General features: G+C 37.5%; 3 protein-coding genes across 7 annotated transcripts in view; 2 read left to right on the forward strand and 1 right to left on the reverse strand.

The window, feature by feature from the left end:
* LOC306845361 (synaptotagmin-2-like) overlaps nucleotides 1–4,114 on the forward strand; it is a 48,344-nt gene extending 44,230 nt beyond the window's left edge. For all 5 annotated transcript variants that reach the window (XM_079378114.1, XM_079378117.1, XM_079378115.1 and 2 more), the window contains one exon: nucleotides 692–4,114. In XM_079378114.1, coding sequence (XP_079234240.1) covers nucleotides 692–907 — 216 coding nt within the window. In that variant the 3' untranslated portion in view covers nucleotides 908–4,114. The remainder of the gene's footprint in view (nucleotides 1–691) is intronic.
* Nucleotides 4,115–5,089: 975 nt separating this feature from the next.
* Nucleotides 5,090–7,295, forward strand: manbal (mannosidase beta like). The gene is made up of 3 exons (XM_079378119.1): nucleotides 5,090–5,212; nucleotides 5,417–5,568; nucleotides 6,949–7,295. The coding sequence occupies exons 2-3, from the start codon at nucleotides 5,419–5,421 to the stop codon at nucleotides 7,060–7,062; spliced, it is 264 nt and encodes an 87-aa protein (XP_079234245.1). The 5' UTR covers nucleotides 5,090–5,212; nucleotides 5,417–5,418; the 3' UTR covers nucleotides 7,063–7,295.
* A 330-nt stretch (nucleotides 7,296–7,625) lies between these two features.
* Nucleotides 7,626–20,306, reverse strand: nfatc2b (nuclear factor of activated T cells 2b). The gene is made up of 10 exons (XM_079378113.1): nucleotides 20,061–20,306; nucleotides 18,723–19,593; nucleotides 18,322–18,490; nucleotides 17,494–17,696; nucleotides 16,720–16,892; nucleotides 16,223–16,363; nucleotides 14,133–14,188; nucleotides 13,917–14,049; nucleotides 12,219–12,743; nucleotides 7,626–7,938 (listed from the first exon to the last, which is right to left on the reverse strand). Exons 1-10 carry the CDS (start codon nucleotides 20,140–20,142, stop codon nucleotides 7,892–7,894), a joined length of 2,400 nt encoding a protein of 799 aa, XP_079234239.1. The 5' UTR covers nucleotides 20,143–20,306; the 3' UTR covers nucleotides 7,626–7,891.
* Between the last annotated feature and the right edge of the window lie 529 nt (nucleotides 20,307–20,835).

Raw genomic sequence — 20,835 nt, forward strand, 5'->3', positions numbered from 1 at the left:
CAATGTAGAAAGAAGATCAGTGCAGGGTAATATGATGTAATCAATTCTAATACTTTTTCTGATGCATTTGAAATGTTTTTTGTTGATAAAATATAATTAATAACTTAAGACAGTATTACAGGCTGTAAACCAATTCTTTATAATTGTTTTCTTAGAAGCAGCTAACTTTATTTTAAATAAATATTGGTAATCTGTAATATTTGATATTTGTTATTTCTTATTTTGGGGTTTAAAGCCCAAATAAAGTACTTTAAAATGGAAATTTAATATCCAATACTTATTTTACAATTTCATCGACATTCACTTAAAAGAATTAAATTTTATTACAACTGCAGAAAATATGGTAATAATTAGCATTTATATGCCTACATTGTATCCACAAAAAAAAGTTTTTGGGTGGGCAGGTGTAATAAAATAATGTACTATATTTTTCTAATTCCCTCCAAATGATGTTATAACAATTTCTACCAGAACAATGATTAAATTTGATTTGCAATTTTGGAAAAAAAATATTTAAACATATTCTTAACCACAAGTTCTTGAACATTGAACAAATATTGTGCAATATTAATACTAATTAACTTTAAAACAATTTGAATATATTTTGATCAGTAGTTGATGCAGTTTTTACTACCAGATTTTCTAATACGTTCGAATTAGTTTGGCTAAACGATTTTCTGTTTTTCTCTAGAAAATCCTTGTGGCGGTGACGGTCTTCGATTACGATAAGATCGGCAAAAACGATGCCATCGGGAAGATCTTCATTGGCAGCAAAGCCTCAGGCACAGCGCTTAAGCACTGGTCTGACATGTTGGCCAATCCGCGCCGTCCCATCGCTCAGTGGCATCCCCTCCAACCGGAGGAAGACATCGACGGTGCTCTGGCTGCCCTTAATGCCAAGAAGTAACTTCTCACATCTCAGCCTGACTAACCAACTAACTAACCCACCCGCCACTGCTTGACACCCCACACTCATCTGTACGCGCTCTGCCAGTTTGTTTTGCATAATCACCAACAAAAATATTCTAAAGAATATACTTGAAAAGATGAACAATATCACATGTTCGCCACATAGCATAAACCGAGGCAGGAGAAACGGACACGTTTGGTCTGAAACAACATTTGCAAATAATGTTGTGCACCTGAATAGCAAACGCAAAATGGCAATAGGAGAAGTAGCCAGCAGAATGATATTTTACACACCGTTTTCTACTTGCCAGCCAAATACACAATACGCAAATACAAAAATAGTAAAAACCAACAATGCACAAAAAAATCATATTATTTTACATTTAACTGGATTAAATATTACAAAAGGCTTTTAATTCATTCCATATACAGGAAGGAATTTGTTTCAGGATGTTGTTTGTCGGATATACTGGTGAGCTAGAATTTTGTGCCTAATCATGAGTGCAAATAATGACGAGTTTATGTTGCAAATATCTACACATTTGCACAATTACAAAGCAATGATCACATCCCAGGAGTAGTGACCGGTGTAGGGCAGATTTGTTTACATTGTCGATAAATTAGGCCTTTGGTTCATAAGACACATAAAAACATGTTGCATTTGCATTTATGTGCCCAAAAGAAAGAGGATTCAGGTCTATGGTTTTGTAATAGTGCAGTTAGATTGGACTATATTGCTAAATGGGCTAATAATTCATGAAATGTTGCAATAAACATTCAACACGAGTCAAGCATGGTTTACACAGTCAGTGTAAAGGTAAAGACACATCTCTTTTACTGTAATGCTGCGATTACAGTGCCAAATCCAGACGTTTGTGTATCTCACATATAGAAGATCTCATCTGGCCAAACCTGACAGGCACTAAAGCTGGGATCGTACAAATGAAATGTTTGTGTCCTCGTGTTTTCATGATCTCGGCCTGTTTGACATACATTCGAATACCTGGTTGACGTCACTGCCGCCTTTGTTAGAAGCTCAAACTCATTCAGTAAACTCCGCTCTCCGAGATGCCAAAGTATTAACTGGAATGGAATAAAAACGATACTAATAAAGCAATCCGAAGCGTTCAGCTCCGCTCTTCATCCCCAATGATGCTTGTGTATATATGCATTGATCAAATTGGTTTCTACAGCATGTACCTATAAATTGATGTACATAGAAGCATGTTTTAAAGATAGAGCATAATTATATTGTGTACGTGTGGCATTTGTCATTTTGATAATACGATGTAGAGGAAAGAAAATGCACTGAATGCACATTTTATGAAATTTCCCTGAAAGGGCGTAAGACATTTAAGAATATATTAATATAGAGTTTTTCAAAGTACTTTTAAATGTTCAACAGAGAATTAAGAGCTGTGTGTAACGTGAGTGTTAGACTCATGCTTGTGGTGTCCGTTTCATTTTATTTGCATTTGTTTACCTTTCTCGTCCGTGGACTTGTCACGTTTCTGTGTTTATTCTGTCCTGTTGCTGTGAAAAATAATAGATAAAAATGTTCAGGTTGTGAATTTACAGGAATGTCTTTGTTAGGGTGAATCTCACAAAAACACGTCCAGGTTACATTTCACCACAGAATCAGAAAAGTGTATTTTGCATTAAGAAATGTTTAGGACCTTTGAGACTGTGTTAGTTTTATCACATTGCATTGCATTAATTAATAAGTTAAATTCAATATAAAAAATTTGCTTAATGTTTATGATAATGAAAAAAGTAGTAATGGTCCTAATTTCTTCTTTCTTTTGATGCGTATGACCTGAATGTTGTCTCGTGAGATTCATCTTTTAATGTACAGTGTGTAAAACCACTTGCTGAAACTAGAAGCCATATGCATGGGCCCTCGCAAAAGCTCATTGTTTTCGGACAAAACAAACACCTCAACAGATATCAATAATATTCATGCATTTGAGCCAAAACGATGCGAGAGCAGCTGTTTGTTCAAAGACACAATACTGAAAGGATATTAGCAGGTATGAAAGTGATGCCCTCGTGTTCATAGTACGACAACTGAAGTCATTTGAGATTGCATAATAAACAGCATATTCACATAATTGCTTGCAAATAAATTATTAAGAGATGTATTATCATAATTATGGTGATCCAAATGTACAATGGCATGACTTTATTATGCAATATGTGTGCAATTGACAACCAGCCCAATAGATCTGTTGTTTATTTGTAAATTAAGTTTTGAGACGAGTTTATGTATGATTTTCTGAAAAACTACGCTGTATATTTATTTATTTTTTACATAATGATCTTTCGTTTTCCTATTTTTGGAAAATTACTTATCAAATTACACTGCTAAAGTATTTTATTTCCATGTTTTAGACGGGGGCAGCTGAATGTTTGTCTAAATCAAAAGACATAGGTGGGTAATTAACGAATAAAGATAGTCTTTTAGTGGCCATTCAGATGTGTTCTTCTCATATTCTTTTGAATTCCTTCATTGAATGTTCGGTCAGTTGTATGTAATCGTTTCTTTTCTATGACTTTCTGTTCGGTTGAACAGCCTTGGACTGTCTACTGCTGCGTAGGAATATTTGTCTGCTTCTGTGTGTTGTACTTTGCAATAGGACCAATGTAGAATAATGTCTTAATGTTTCTTCTGTGGACGTGAATCAAACTGCAGGGCTCTGGTGTTCCTCTGCAGAGCAAGCAACAAAATACCAGTCTTCCCTGGGACACTGTGGATGCCAGTCGACTGGCCCCCTTCCCTCTCTGTGTTGAGACCGTTTTCCATTCGTTGCATCCTAATATCGGACCATATAGTCACAAAGACCTTCCCGATGCAATACTGCCAACATCTCAGCTTACTAACATCTCCTAACACTCCCGTCCATCCCACCGCGACCTCCCTGTACAGACTCCTCCAAAGAACTGATGCCTTCCTTTTGCGTTCGTCCTGTGTGGAGGTTCCAGTGTTGTTGATTCCTTTCGTGGATGCTTTGGCATGCTTTGAAATTTCCCTTCTACAATCTAACTCATCGTCCAAAGAAGAAAAAAGAAAGCCTTTCCTGTGGCCGCTCTTGTCATCCTGTACAACCAATGTGAAAACCTGGATGAAAACCAACCAGTAAAACGTCTACATGCAGATTTATCCATGAGTTATCGATTAGTTAATCATAGGAAATAAAGATCTTTTAAATATATTATTTGTTTGGAGTGGTGTGTCGGTCCTTGAAATGAAACATGAATGTCTGATGAGTGACTGAGTGAGTATTACTCATATATGCTACTGTGGGTTTTTTTTTCTAGTACTTCAAGATTCTTTGAAGAATACAATGTGACCGTGGACCACAAAATCATTCATAAGGGTCTTTTTTTTTTAATTGTGATTTATACATCATCTGACAGCTGAATAAAAAAGCTTTTTTTTTAAATAAGCGTAAGTTTGTTAGGATCAGACAGTATTTGGCTGAGATGCAACTATTTGAAAATCTGGAATCTGAGGGTGCAAAAAAAATCAAAATATTGAGAAAATGGTCCAAATGAAGTTCTTAGCAATGCATATTACTGATCAAAAATGAAGTTTTGATATATTTAAGGTAGGAAATTTACAAAATATCTTCATGGAACATGATCTTTACTTAATATCCTAATGATTTTTGGCAAAACAAGAAAAATTTATAATTTTGACCCATATAATGTATTGTTGGTTATTGCTACAAATATACCAGTGCTACTCATCCAGGGTCATATATTTTAACTTAACATAGATATTTGTCATATGTAGCTATGTTTTTGTAGCTTTGATATCTCATGAAGAGATGCCTTACACAAATGGAAATAATAATTTATAATATTAAGTATAATGATATACAATAAAGTGTATGTTCGGTGAATTGTGATTGGTGCATCCTGATCCGTGCTGAGAAAAGTAACACGTACCACGTGACAAACCCCATCTACTTTAGCGGCGCGCTGAAATAGTAGCCTACATCTTAAAGTAAAAGGAAATATATTGAATTTAAATAAAACACTGAATGATTACAATATAAGAAGTATTATTTAAGCCATCCGTATGTGCCCATTCCTCCGTTTATTAACTTTGTAAGATGTCTCCTCCCGTGCAGCAGGTGGCAGTAAAGCCGAAAGAAACCCTAAAGACTTTCGAGGAAAAGCAGCGGATGTGTTCATCCTAAATCTGACAACAAACGGAGAAAGTCTGCCGTTTCAAAAGACCTTTTCAGTATTCATCAGTTTTCCATAACACAGAAAAGACTACGATTTATATGTCCAGGTAATGGGTTTGTGTTGTATGTTATATATGTGATGATATTGTGTGGCGTGCCGCGTTATAATCAGACGCTGCTGTTAGTTTAGCATTGATGAGCTTGTATTGAGTTGTCTGTAGAAATCATAGCGATGCCGTGTTTCTGTAGAAATCATAGCGATGCCGTGTTTTTTGGAGCCTGTTGTGAGTGTATGTGTTGTTTTCTCTCAGTCATGTCCGCTGATCTGGATCTTTCTCCTCCGGAGGTTCCTGAACCCACTTTCTTCGAGAGTCTCCTGCGTTATGGATTATTTCTAGGGGCCATTTTTCAACTCCTCTGTATTTTAGCTGTAATCATACCCTCATCCAAGAGCCACGCACAGGTGCAGCGTCACACATATCTGCAATGTCTTGTTTCGGTCAAAGGATCACAAAACCAGTTTTCAAAACTGAGATTTATACATTATCTGAAAGCTGAATAAATAGGCTTTCCACTGATGTATGGACAATGTTTGGCTGGGATAAATCTGGACTCTGAGGGTGCAAAACAATCAAAATATTGAGAAAATCGCCTTTAAAGTTGTCCAAATGAAGTTCTTAGCAATGCATCTTACTAATCAGATATATTTACAGTAGGAAATTCACAAAATATCTTCATGGAACATCATCTTTACTTAATATCCTAATGATTTTTGGCATAAAAAAGAAAAGTGTATAATTTTGACCCATGCAATGTATTGTTGGCTATTGCTACAAATATACCTGTGCTACTGATGACTGGTTTTGTGGTCCTGGGGGCGTATTACAGAAATCTTTAAAATCTTATCTGTTTGGTAACAATGGTCATTTCAGTTAGGACAAAAGCTATTACAGAACAGCATTTCCTAAGTGCATTATCTTAACTGCAGATAGGAAAGGGGTATTACAGAAACCTCCTAACTTGCCAAAAAACCTTCAGGGCAACCCCACAGCTGTCCTAACTTCAAAATTATTTGAAAGCTAATGGAAAAAACGCTTACAACTGTGCTGTCCGACAATGTATTACATTTATTAATAGTTGAAAATGAAGAACGAAGATGTTTAATGGTAGAAAGACTCTTGAGGACCCTGAAGATGTTATATTTTGGTAATTACAGACTGGTGCATAACATATTAGAGTTAGCACAGAAACTGCAACCAGCATTATAGAGACCAACAAAAGAGTCGCGGAGCATTGCTGGTTGTAGTGCAAGTGAATGAAGTGAAGTAGCTTCTATTATGTAGTTTATCTCATCAGCTGTGTTGGTTTCTTGGTAACAGATTGTCCAGCTTGATTATGCCATTTAAGATGTCCTAACTAGAGATAAGATACTATTTAGTAAGATAGGATAAGAATCCCAAATCAAGTTAAGATTTGCTTCTGTAAAACAAAAAATCCTAATTTAACGCATCATATCTTAAGACCTAAGATAAGAAACTTTCTGTAATACGCCCCCCGGGTCACATTTATAATCATGTCAACAATATTGCCAGAAATATCATTCACCTTATATTGTGTAACTTTTTTTCCTGAAGACATTGTGTTTTTTTTTATCCAGTGTTCTGGAAATGTATGCAAATTAGGGCATATTTAATTAGATTGCATTTTTAAACAACATTTCAGAAAACTTGTAATACTAAACACTACTGTGATTAATCAGCTGGGTAAAATCTATTAGTTCAATATTTACTCTGTTCATCTTACAAATTGAAATGATTTCTTCTGCTGTATTTCCTAACTGCAGGTGGAGACGCCGGAGCCGGCTGACGCTCGCAGCTCTGAGCAGAACCGAAAGCCAAAGGGACCCGTTCAACAAATCCGACAGAAACTGAAAAAGGAGAGCAAGAAGAAGAGATAGAGAGTGTGTGAGATTGAACAGAGACTCTGACAAACTCACTAATGATGGATTCACTTACAGCATTAGAGGATGTGGATCGAACAAGATATTCAGTTCAGCCATTAGATCTAGTTTGAGGTTCACCGTATCTTTCAAAACAGTGTTTGTATGTTATGTATGTATCATTGTTTTTGAGTAATCTTTTTTTCTGCCAATTTCAAGTACATTCGTATCAATAAACTGACCACCATTTTTTTTGCTTGTTTCTTTCTGCACTATTTTTTAGCACTAATAGAATCCAAGCCTAATGCATACAAGATGTTTACGAAGAAAATATTTTTTTACAGTTTCAGTGCCTTACATATTAATAGCGGCTCCCTGATGCCCGCATTTTATATACAGTATAATTACCCAACGATATAACTGCAAGAGAAAGTCATTAGAAATTAAATTGACTATCTAATATTGATGTAAACTATAATCAGCATCCACTTTTATTAGTATTATTGTCTGACAGACTGCCAAAACCAAACATTTTAGTTGGTTTCTACTCAAGTTTCAGCTTATTACTTAAAACAAAAACAGACACTTTAAAAATTTTATTTGAAATACAATCGATAAATATGTCTACAAGGTCAAATTTTGATAAGAACATGATTTGAGAAAATAGGCATTATATATTTTTATATATATATATATATATAAACAACAGTAAAGCACACTAATATATCTAACATGATCTTACTGGTCAATTTTTTGTGTACATGACAATATGAAAAACCATTCATTTAACTAGATATCAATGCCAAGACGTCTTGAGAGGATGATGATTTCTCTTCCACGACTGACATCAGAGATTATTTTTATGAACAAGGTCCTTTCTTATAACAGCATTCACTGCAAGGAAAATAAAAACAATCATTAGTGACGTTAACAGAGTTTCTGCCAGTCTTTAAATCAGAATAAAAAGTCATAAATTCACAGTCATGGCATTAAATGTTGCAAAAATATCTTTGTCAGTATTTTTGTTTTCCAATACAAACATGTAAAGCCCTTAAATTAAGATACATTTATTTGAGAAGCAAAATGAAGATATGAAACCAAAATTAGGTGCGCTAACGAGCAAGTATCTGTCAATGAGATATGAAAACTTGTTTCCTTTTGAATTAGGTGTATTTTTTGAGCCCATTGGCAGATATTTGTCCTTGTTTAAACTATAAACTCACTTTATTTTGATCAACTTGACGGAAAACAATAATTCATTTTGCTGCTCAAGTAAATGCATTTTAATTTAAGAATCTTTAGACATTTGCAGTGGAAAACAAAAATGGGTAAGACATCACTTTTTTTGCAGTGTGATATAAGAAAGGCACAGTTGGTTTGAAGCGAAGCTTTCAAGTCTTATTTAGGTAAAATGAAGAGAAAAAAAGTCATGGATATTGGTTGTAAGTTGTATTTTCAAACTTTTTTCTTTGCTAATGCAACTCATTGTGTTCCCTTCATACAGAAACTCTGGGTTTTCTGAAGTGTGCATTACTATTACTATTGCTCAGCATTAATGACATAATCAAATCAAAGACTAAGTATTAATCTTCTGTTCCAGACATGAATACGTGCTGCTGCTTTACTAAGTGATCAGATCCAACATTTCCACCTGCTCTACCATCAAACTTACTAACAAGACTTTGAAGGCATTGTATGATGCATCCTCCACAGACGCGGTCAGTCACTGCAGTCTGCGCCACAATCACACGCTGCAATACACCGACTGTCCGCTAGCCGGCGGCACAGAGTCTGATGCGCCCCTCTCGTGCTTGATTTGGTTCAGCTTCCTGTTGTTCTGAGACGAGTTAGTGGGCTAAAAATGGAAAGTTTTCCGACTAAAATTAGATTAGGGGACACGAGGGGTAGCGTTTACAGGTATAATCAGCCTGAAATAGAAGCTGAAGCGGGGGTGTGATTCTTTGTAATGCCCACGCAGCCACCGCAAATAAAAACACCTACATATGTGGTGTAATATTATTCAAATATGGCTCACTCGCGATATCAACTACATTTACGTGAATAAAGAACACGTTTAGTTTATTTGGCGACTGAATGCTTTCCTGAGAGCTCGATGGTGTGTCCTGGTTGTCCCTGTGTGTGTTTTAGGTCTGTTAGAGCTCAGTATTGAACAGGCTCTGGCAGAACTGAAGCACTGACCCATATAGAGCCGGCATACATTAGACACAAATCATCTGAAACAACAACTAATCATGGTACAATTTAGCTCATATTAACTGATAAATATCCAATAATAAACTAAAAAGTAAATGTGGTTCTTAAAATTATAGTGTTGAAAATATACCCTTTCCCCCATATACACTCGTATAAATTTATAAACTAAAAATCATATCAACTAAAATCTTGATGTCAATTTTTTTTTTGTAATTTACCTTATTATAGGTCTATAACTAAAAAATAAAAAAGCACCTAAAACTAAAAACTGTTCAAAACTCATATGTTGTAGACTCTCACCAGGATGATGCTTCAACAAAAGCATATAACCTTGTTGCTCACAGTACATCTGTTTTTAACAGTATATAAATTTATCAATTTCCATATAGTATATATATATTTACAAATTTATTTACATGACAACTACATGGCCATACTGTGAATATAGTCAAAGCTAAATGGTATGACACACAGTAGGATTTTTTTTTAAAGGAAAATTTAAATGAAAAAAAAAAAATGAATTAGGGAAAATAGATAGATTATGATGCTTTTGCTGCCATTCTGTCAATAATACGTAATCATGTAATTAAGGGTGGGCAATATACTGGTAGACATGTTTAACTGGTAGAAATTGTGCTGTTACAACTAATCGGTAATCGTTTGCACATGTTTTTAAGTATTGCCGTTTAAAACAAGTGATTTTAAGCCATTGAAGCGCAATAAGCAGCAAAAGAGAACTCATTTCACTACATGCACATGCTGTCTGAGAGACTGTTTCTGAGCGCTGTTAGAGAAGCCCGTGCACATGAAGACGGTGCTCATAGATCACGGGAGTATTGAACCAAGCTATTTTTGCCACTTTATAGGACTTGTATGTACACACTTGTATCCACCTTTTTCTTCAACGCGAAAGTAAGTCTATAGGCAAGACTTCCGTTATAGATAACAAGAATAATAACAACGTGCAGTCAACAGTAAAACTGTTTGCACTACAAACCAGCGTGTTCATAATTAAGATAATACATTAAAATAATATCGTAAGACACAAATTTTCAATATCAAGCAGCAAACTGAACTGTTTTGTACAGCTAAAAATAGCTGGACGCGGATGAGACCGGAAGCTAGACCCATAGAATTTACAAATGGTCGCCCCATTTTTACGGCAAGAAAAAGGTGGAAGAAAAAGTATTGCATCTTTGCAAATATCCTCGTTAACACAATAAGTTAGGTCATAACTGAAAGCAAACAGCTGAGAAAGAAAACACGTGTGTAACAGTATATTGAATCCGGGTAGCTTTTAAAGTGACAGCAGTCTAATATTCCTGCTGTCTGTACGGTTTACTTGTCTTCAGTGAGCTTCAGTTTTTTTTTTTAATTTAGGCTAGTATTAGTTTTTTGTGATATTGTGACATTGGTGACAAGAATTTAGACATTTCTATGGTATCAAAAATGTATAAAAACTTATTGTAAGCAAAAATAACTATATTGTGATATACACTCAGCTAAAGGATTATTAGGAACACCATACTAATACTGTGTTTGACCCCCTTTCGCCTTCAGAACTGCCTTAATTCTACGTGGCATTGATTCAACAAGGTGCTGAAAGCATTCTTTAGACATGTTGGCCCATATTGATAGGATAGCATCTTGCAGTTGATGGCGATTTGTGGGATGCACATCCAGGGCACGAAGCTCCCGTTCCACCACATCCCAAAGATGCTCTATTGGGTTGAGATCTGGTGACTGGGGGGGCCATTTTAGTACAGTGAACTCATTGTCATGTTCAAGAAACCAATTTGAAATGATTCGAGCTTTGTGACATGGTGCATTATCCTGCTGGAAGTAGCCATCAGAGGATGGGTACATGGTGGTCATAAAGGGATGGACATGGTCAGAAACAATGCTCAGGTAGGCCGTGGCATTTAAACGATGCCCAATTGGCACTAAGGGGCCTAAAGTGTGCCAAGAAAACATCCCCCACACCATTACACCACCACCACCAGCCTGCACAGTGGTAACAAGGCATGATGGATCCATGTTCTCATTCTGTTTACGCCAAATTCTGACTCTACCATCTGAATGTCTCAACAGAAATCGAGACTCATCAGACCAGGCAACATTTTTCCAGTCTTCAACCGTCCAATTTTGGTGAGCTCGTGCAAATTGTAGCCTCTTTTTCCTATTTGTAGTGGAGATGAGTGGTACCCGGTGGGGTCTTCTGCTGTTGTAGCCCATCCGCCTCAAGGTTGTGCGTGTTGTGGCTTCACAAATGCTTTGCTGCATACCTCGGTTGTAACGAGTGGTTATTTCAGTCAAATTTGCTCTTCTATCAGCTTGAATCAGTCGGCCCATTCTCCTCGACCTCTAGCATCAACAAGGCATTTTCGCCCACAGGTCTGCCGCATACTGGATGTTTTTCCCTTTTCACACCATTCTTTGTAAACCCTAGAAATGGTTGTGCGTGAAAATCCCAGTAACTGAGCAGATTGTGAAATACTCAGACCGGCCCGTCTGGCACCAACAACCATGCCACGCTCAAAATTGCTTAAATCACCTTTCTTTCCCATTCTGACATTCAGTTTGGAGTTCAGGAGATTGTCTTGACCAGGACCACACCCCTAAATGCATTGAAGCAACTGCCATGTGATTGGTTGATTAGATAATTGCATTAATGAGAAATTGAACAGGTGTTCCTAATAATCCTTTAGGTGAGTGTATATCATTACCGTGAAATAAAATGACTCATATTGTGATATAAGATTTTGGTCATATCGCTCACCCCTACAAGTAATCCATAAAAATGTAACTGTAATCTAATTAAGAGCATTTAAAAATGTAATCTAATCTAATTACAAGTAAATACAAGTAAAAAAAATGATTAAACCAGATTACATGTAATCAGTTACTATCCAGCACTGTTAAGCACAACAGTATATATACTGAATGATAAGAACACAAACCATCATCCAGATAGGCCTGATCCAGGTTCTCCTGCTTGATGGGAACTCTCACAGGACTGACGTTTCTCTGGTGCTGCACTGGCAGGTATGTCTGCTGATGGCTGCGGGCCGGAGGGGATCTCCCTGTGGTTGGAGACCCCCTCGAGCCGTACGCCTTCTGATGGGCCGCAGCGGAGCAGAGCTCTGAGACATCGAGGGTGGGAAACAGAGAGGAGGCCGTTTGGAAGCTGTCTCCCACTATGGTGTGCTGGTAGGTGTTGGGCACAAATGTAGACACAGAGGTTGCGTGAGCCGGGGAGCTGGCGAGAACTCCTGGCACCATGTGATCCAGCGGGTAGCGCATGGGTGCATGTTGTGGGGCAGCAGGGTACATGCAGTGAGCTCGCTGGTATGACGGGCCACTCGGCACCATGTAACCGTCTGCGAGATGGCAAGAGGGAGGAGAGATGCCCATAATGGGATGCCTGGTATAGTCTAACTGTGTGTATTGGTATTCTTCAACCGGCTCTGCTTTAATCTGTGGCACTAGAGAGGAAATCAGTTTTAAAACAACAGACCATTTACATTTATGCATTTAGCAGACGCTTTTATCCAAAGCGACTTACATTGCATTCAAGTTACAGTTTTTACATTTTATCAGCTCTTGCTTTCCCCGGGAATCGAACCCATGACCTTGGCGTTGCTAGCGCCATGCTCTATTATTTGAGCTACAGGAAGGCATAATTTGTTGGCATAACTCCACCTTTTTTGAAAATAGGCTCATTTTACAACTCCCCTAGAGTTAAACAGTTGAGTTTTACCATTTTTGAATCCATTCAGCTGATCTCCGGTTCTGGCGGTAGCAGGCTATATCATAACTAGTTACCTAGCTGGGGACTACTTTCAGGCGCTGCGTAATATCACTGCGCCCATGGTACGGCAGCAAAGTTCCTTGATTATTACGCTGGAATGAGAGTATAGTTCCTAGCCAAATGGGCCTTTTCCGTCGGTCTTAGTACACTATGTAACTACAGAAGAGTCAAGCTTTAAATAGGAAAATTATCGAAACTATTTGGTCATTTTTGAGCGAGATGCTAATGTCTAATCCGATTCAATGATCTATGCTAAAATAATCTGCTACCGCCAGACCTGGAGATCAGCTGAATGGATTTAAAAATGGTAAAACTCAACTGTTTAACTCTAGAGGAGTTGTAAAATGAGCCTATTTTCAAAAAAAGCGGAGTGTTTCTTTAAGAGAAGCAGTTATAGTACCTAAAAATTAGGGCTGTGCAATTAATTGCATGCTATTGTCATTCACATCTCATCAGTAAAGCCGGTTCTGTGATTAGTAGTAAATCTCCTTCACATGCTTTCAGATGGAGCAGCATTTAATACACAGATTTACTACTAATCACAGACCCGGCTTTACTGATGAGATGCAAATGATAAATCGCATGCGATTAATTGCACAGCCCTACTAAAAATATACATTTGCCCTTAGTAAACTCATTTAAATTTGTAAACTTGTCATTTGTCAATACTATATGTTTCTTTGGAACAAAAAAAGAGATAAGTAGGTCTATAACCCCAAAAAATAAAATAAAATAAAAAAATAAACACGGTTCAAAACTTGCTATGGTGTTGTAATTCTGAATAATTTAGATCATTTTAAAAGAAAAACGTAAGTATATTTGTTTATAAAGAGAATGAAGGATTCACCTGAGAGCGGCGTGTAGGTGAAGTTTTGAGGCTGGCTGCATCTCTTCTTCCCATTCAGTACGTGAAATTTAACTTTGACTGGGTGGTAGATGTTGGGGTCTCGATATGGAGGGATTTCCAGAAACAGTATGTTCTAATAGGAAACACAACTTACATTTAACAGCTTTATTCAAGGCTATGTATTACTTTGCTCTCCAAATAGTCTGAAGTACTTACAGACGTGCATTTGTCTCTGTAAACTTTCGCCTCAGCCTCCCATAACTGTAAGTCAACTAAAACAAAGAAACAGTCATTTGAATGCTGAAAAAAAAAAACTAAAAATAATTTTTCAAACATAAGATGATTAATATATTCCTTATGAATAACAGCATATTAGAGTCAGCATTTTAGAATGATTTCTGAAGGATCATGTGACACTGAAGACTGGAGTAATGATGCTGAAAATTCAGCTTTGATCACAGGAATAAATTACATTTTACAATATTAAAATAGAAAACTGTTATTTTAAATTGCAAAAATATTTCACAATATTGCTGTATTTTTTATCAAAATTTATCAAAAAGACTAGTGAGAGACTTCTATCAAAAACATTTGAAAAAATCCTACTGACCCCAATCTTTTGAAGGGTAGTGTACTTTTTTTAAACTTAGAAGTTAATTTACATCCGCTCACAAACACACGCCCATGTATATTCTCACTATTTAATGTTGGAAACCACAACAAATATCTGGTCTGCGACTTCTACATGAGCAACAGAGAGAAAGTTTCATGCATAGTGGATGAAACTCCCATTCTCCTGCTGTGCTACTGCTGCTCTGCAACCCTCACGTTGAGTACAGGAAAGGAAAGAGTCTCTGTGCTTGTAGATGCTATCTGTGCAGAGCATAACCACATCCTCTCGCACCGCACTGCACACCTAAATGGAAAGTGCAGCTAAAACTTTGCGTGCGTCAGAAAGTGTAGGCTGTCTTTATAGGATGTCAGTGTGAGTCATGGCTGATATTTGCTATTGTCCTCAAATTCTGTGACACTGAGATTTCACTCAACTTCTGCTGGATGCATTCAAAATATTTTGGATGATTTCCGGTGCTTCCACAAATAATTTAATTTGATTTCATTTAATTTAATCCTTAATTGGTTTTGCATTTGCCAGTTTCATTTATTTAAATTTCTAACTGTCTATTTAATTTTTCATGCATGTACTTCCACATGTATTTCAATGTTTATGTACATATGCTGTGTGCTGTAAAGCAAACATTGATTTTAAATCAGTTAAGTTTAGCTTATGTTGTTTTTAACCATCTTACTGCCTTTATGTAGACTCTTAAATAATATGACATTATTAAAGGTGCATGCATAATAATTATAAAATAATGCGTAAATTATTAAGAGTAGTTTTTGATTTAGAGTTTAGCTTTTTAACATGAAATTAGAAATGACAACTCTCTAAAAGTATTTAATATCAACTACCAATAAACAGCTGTTTGGAAAATAATTAATGTCTTAACGTTATGTAGAGTGCGTAGGTGTTGGTTCTGAGGTTTCTGACGTCTTTAAACACTGACAGACAAACTGTCGGCTATGTAGATGTGTGTGTGTGTGTGTGTGTTTATGCAAGCTTTGCAAGGCTTATCTTTTTTTCACTCGTGTTGTTGCAAAGGTTGGCCAAACCATACTGCAGTCTACCATGCAACCCAGAGCCTCATGGCTCCAGCCTGGACCACCATTTTTCAGCATATGCAAAGCATATCAATACAACTTTAAACAAATCATATGCTAATTTTCTCCACAGATGGCTGATAGTGCCTGGAGAAGTCAAATATTAAAAGAGTTATATGTCGATGGTTGGAGCTGTTAACACGCTGCAGCATAAAATCAGAAGGTGAAGATCTACTTTCACATTTTGTCAGCTTTTTTTGAGTTATTCACCCATGTAAAGTGAGATTAACATCTCTCTAACTGAATTTACACCTTAACCGATTAGTTTTCACGGAAACTGTAGACCTAACATTGAAGGCTGTGTGTCTTTCAGACTAGTGAGTCACATCAGAAAGACTCCAAAAAGGATTTGGATACTTTGCAATAGTCAAAATGTTATAGCATCAAATTACAAACTATAAAATCAACTGTCTTTAGTTTATAACCTGACGCAATTACATTCAGACATTTTTAAGTGTGTCCGAATCATTTTTGGAGCCACTGATGACCTCTTTGCTCTCTAGACACCCACATTAGCCACTGAAATACACATTGGTTTACAATCAAAACAAGTGTGACCAAACCTCTCGCTGCAGAGTTTTACTCACCATGCGTTTTCTCAAAGAAGATGACTTTGGACTCTGATGTGAAATTCTGGCCCCTGAGGATCATCTGCGGTCCACCCAGAACCGAACAGTGGTCCAAGTCATAATGATCTACCGTTGGCTGCTCGTGAGCAGACCTTTGAGCTGTAACAAAACCCATGGCATTCATGCATTTAATATTGAAAATACGATATTTGACCATTCTGATATCATCAACATCATGACTGTGCGTGATTGGCCAAATAACAAGTGCACCATTCTGCTTGGTGCCAGTTACAAAACCTACAGATTTTTGAGTACATGTTAAATATATAATATTAAAACAAATGTAAAACATAACTTTAAAAAATGTTAAATATAAAAAAATATAATAATATAAATTACAATGGGTTGGCCACTTGTCAATTCTGTATAGAAAAAAGATTTTATAAATGCAAAATACATGCATTAAAATGTATGCTTAAAATAGTGAGTCTTAAATGAAACGTTTTAATGCATACAGCATTCAATAGTCTGCGAAGCCACTTGGAGAGAGATCCACTGGCCACTGGGTTGAGGAACGTGGACACGGAAGACCAATTTCACTCGTGTGTTTTTCCGCCCCACATCCGTCTCTCCTTTCTTCAGCTCAATGTCGGCATTTCTCAGTTTCAGGATACCAGCGCAGTCAACTCTAAAAATGTGAACAAACATTTAGCAGGCAAATCATTGATTCTTTTATCACTTCCTTTTCCTGTTTTTATCAATTCTGGGCTTCTTTTTTATATTCTAAGAATGGAAGTGATCAACTACCTATTTAATTAAGATAATTTGGGCTATTTGTCACTTTTTTACAGAATATTTCTCCAGGATTATTATTGAAAGTCAGTTTCAGGCACATACACTAAAATCTACAAAACCGATCAAGAATGATGCTATCCAATAGCATGTACTGTTTTTACATTATATGGGGTAAGTTGTCACAAAGAAAACCTGCCATAATAAATGCATGTTATAAGCTATTTAATGGCTTCATCTATATTTTAACAATTATATAATATAAAAGCTACTGTTTTTGCCAAGAAGAAATGATAAATAATAAATTAGTTTGGAAGATAAAATTCACACAAATGATAAAAATGTACAAGAGTATAGAACTAGGCATTTAAAACCACTGCTGGATTTGTGCAATTGTATATTTGACTCAAAAGCTATTGAGATTCAGCACTTGAGATAACTTCTCGCATGTGACAACTTGCCCCAGTCGTCTTTACGTGATATCATAATCTTCTTACACAGCTCTCATGTTCTCCTTGGGTTCCAGTGGCACCTCTAGGATCTTGGTTCCGTTCAGCATTCGTTCCTGACTGTTGGTGGAGACGGTCTTGCCGGTAATGCGGTGGACCTGGTAGAAAGCGTGAGGTCTGAGGTTCCTGTCGTCAGCCGTGCCGATGAAGACCTGAAGAGCCAGCGGCTCCGTCCCGGTGTACCCTCGCAACTGAGACAGTTCGTAAACCACAATTTATATCTGCACATGCTTCACAGTATGCCAGCAATCAAAGGATGAACTAGCATTTGAAGATAAACAAAAGATTTTGCATTTCAAAAAGTGCCTGTATTTGTATCTCAATGCAAATTTTTTGCCCAGTGTCTTTGGTGATTTTTAGTGAATGTATGAAGTCATTTATCTTCATTTTCAACAGATACGATACTGATACTCTGTGTGAGATATGCATACTAGCTGAGTGAAAGGTTTAGTCAGTGCAGATGATATGACATATTGTCTCAGCGATAGCAACGACAAAAACACGGATCCTCATTTCCCTAAATGTGGACACAGCACTTCGCGCCGTAACAGGGAAATAACGTCACCACAATCATTGCATTATCTCTCTCTCTCTATCTTCCCCTTGTTTCTGTTATCAACCTCTTCACTGACAGCCGCCTCAGTTTCACAGACACTTTCAATCACTCTCACAAACGTTCTCGCACATTTACAGCGATTCTCGAGAATTGTTATATTCACTCCCCACGCATCCTTACAAAACCAAACAAAACCAACCTTTCCGCCCTCCCACGGCTTTGACTTTTCTTCTAAATACACAGCGTTGTCCTCGATTTACCTGAACGACAGGATGGCCTCCAGTAGATGCTTTGACGGCCCCTCGGCTGCCCTCTGTCTCGTAGTGGGCCCGGTGGTGTTGTCTGGGTTGAACCTCTATCCTGAGCTCATACTGCTCAGTGCTGCAGGGAAGAGGCCATTCCGGCGAAGGCAAGGCAGCCACAGGCATACTAAGAGATGAGATACTGTTTAGTCACAATAACCATCACAGATCACTTAATAATAAGCAGCTTCTGGCAATAAAAATGCATAGGGGCCACGATTAGATGTGCAAACATTTTAATGTCATGCATAAAGATACCTTTATTTTTACGAGTGTAAGTGTATAAAGCCTGTTAAATGAAACAAATGTAAGACCATTGCTTTGTCACTGGACTGATCAATTGATCGATTATATCATACCTACAAACCCCAGCAAGAGCCTGACTGGACCAGTTGGCAGGCATGAAATAGCACGGTTCTACAGTGAATTCTTTTTTCACTTCCGGCATAGATGGGAACATGCCCACATGGCTTTCCGTGTAGACAGAATACTCTAGATTAGGTCGGACAATCTTTGTAGGGATTGGTTTAGTCAAGCCGTGGCTGAGGCTGTTCATGGTCTCCTCCAAGTTTGCCAGTGGATAGAATTCAGCGGGCTCGTCCCGGCCAAAACGGGGGCTTTGAGATCTCTGGGTCTCGTACTCGGCGTAAGTGCGCTTCCCCTGCGGAGAAGCCGAGCGAGAACGTGGAGAGGTGGGACGGCGGTCCAGGACGGTGTCTTCTGTGATGCTGGTGCGAGGGGACGTGTTGGGAGAACCAGAAGCTTGGATGGCCTGCATCATTGGGCAAAGGACGGCTTCGGTCAATCCGGCTAGCGTTCCTTCACCAGCACCGGGAGAGATGCAGGGGGAGTATGTTCCAGGAGAATAGCCATCTGAATGCCAGCTAGTAGACGAGGTGCTACTAGCCGGACTGAGGCATTGGCTCTCCCTGTAAGGGATGTCAAGCATGGGCCGATTGATGTCCACAGGGTTGGTGTGGACATGGTCATGCTGGTACAGGTCAGGGCAGGTGATCTCAATTCTCGGGCCGTTGACTTGGAGCGCTCCAGGGTGGCTGGCAAACATGGAGGGGTGTCTATAATCAGATTGGCCATAGGTGAGAAGGTCATCGGTGGGGAGATGGTGGGAACGCTGGCACGCAGACTCCTCATCGTACAGAGACGGGTCTTGATAAGTGATTGGGGAAGTTTGATTGGTACCGTGGCTGGAGGGGATGCCAGCGTCATCAACTAAAAAAAAATGGGAAAACACATTAACAACATTTCATTACAATCAACCCGTTTATAATAAAAATTCTGAATGTTTCCTGTAAATAAGTAGGCTCCAATACTAGAGAATTAAAGGGTTAGCAACAGTGAAAGTTTCCACTAACGTTACATCTTTGGTGTCAGACAATCTGTGTAACCTACTTTTAAACCCAATCAACCTATCTCCAAAGCAAAATACTAATAATGGGAATATAATACACATAAAATAGTAATATAATTTAATTCTTTGAATTTTCTTGGAGTAGAATGCACATACCATAGTATTATAAAGTATCATACTTCTCTTGTTGTACGTAAAACGATTAATACTTTGACAATTATTTGTTTTGTATGCAATTAAAAATTATAAAGGACAGAAAAAAACACTTGTTATGAGAGGAAAGCATGTGAAAAGTTCTAAAATGATGATTAATAATTAGTCTACTAACCTTGGTCAGGTTGGTTGTACAGAAAAAGTAACGGAAAGTCCAGATCTTCTTGACCGTCGATGTTTTCGTATAAATTACTCATTGGACAAGTTTTCAAGCCAAAGTTCCCTCAGTAAAAGTGATTTAAAAAGTCAAAGAATCGAAACTAATCGAGTAGTTTTCTGCGAAATAAAAACAGTTATGGACAGTTAGTTTAGTTTCTAAGGCAACGGAGCGAAGTGTTTGTCAGTCGCGCGCTCTACTAATGATTGGAACGCGTGAGAGAGCGCGAGAGATGCTGCGCAGCTTCCGGTCTGAAAACAAACTCCCTCACAAACCTCTGCGCGTTAAACTAACAACACAATAAACATATTGTTTTGTGAGAAAGTCACAGAAAATGGTTCTTGACATCAGACAACCTCAAATATAAACAGCAAAAACAAAAAGTGCTAAAACTTAATCTAAATAACATAGACTATATATTTAATGCGTATCAAATTCATAAGCAAAACAGGTTTTTATTGTGCTGCTTGTTTACAGTATGTTTGAATAATAAGTTGTAAATACAGTATTTTATGGGAAATCGGAATAAATCGATTATGCTATCTTTCAGACTCTTAAAGGATGTGTTTATAATAACAGGTGTGTTTGTTTTACAGTAAATGAACACCTGTCCATCTTATAAAAGTCTGTGTTAACAACAACAATGGCTCCATCTGCTGGACTGAGACAGAATGAGTGCTTGACATGACATTTCCATCAGTGACATACACTACACGAGAAAGTGTGCAATTAA

The sequence above is a fragment of the Barbus barbus genome (genome assembly GCF_936440315.1).
Source record: "Barbus barbus genome assembly, chromosome: 25".
Classification (NCBI taxonomy): Eukaryota; Metazoa; Chordata; class Actinopteri; order Cypriniformes; family Cyprinidae; genus Barbus; species Barbus barbus.

What these genes read in the sequence shown, in the direction of transcription:
- manbal (XM_079378119.1), top strand. Translation starts at nt 5,419, where the DNA reads ATGTCCGCTGATCTGGATCTTTCTCCTCCGGAGGTTCCTGAACCCACT. An exon ending in CATCCAAGAGCCACGCACAG is followed by an intron (nt 5,569 to 6,948) that starts GTGCAGCGTCAC and finishes TCCTAACTGCAG; the next exon opens with GTGGAGACGCCGGAGCCGGC.
- nfatc2b (XM_079378113.1), bottom strand. Translation starts at nt 20,142, where the DNA reads ATGAGTAATTTATACGAAAACATCGACGGTCAAGAAGATCTGGACTTT. An exon ending in GAGGCCATCCTGTCGTTCAG is followed by an intron (nt 17,697 to 18,321) that starts GTAAATCGAGGA and finishes GAACTGTCTCAG; the next exon opens with TTGCGAGGGTACACCGGGAC. An exon ending in CTTCTTTGAGAAAACGCATG is followed by an intron (nt 14,189 to 16,222) that starts GTGAGTAAAACT and finishes TCTTTGTTTTAG; the next exon opens with TTGACTTACAGTTATGGGAG.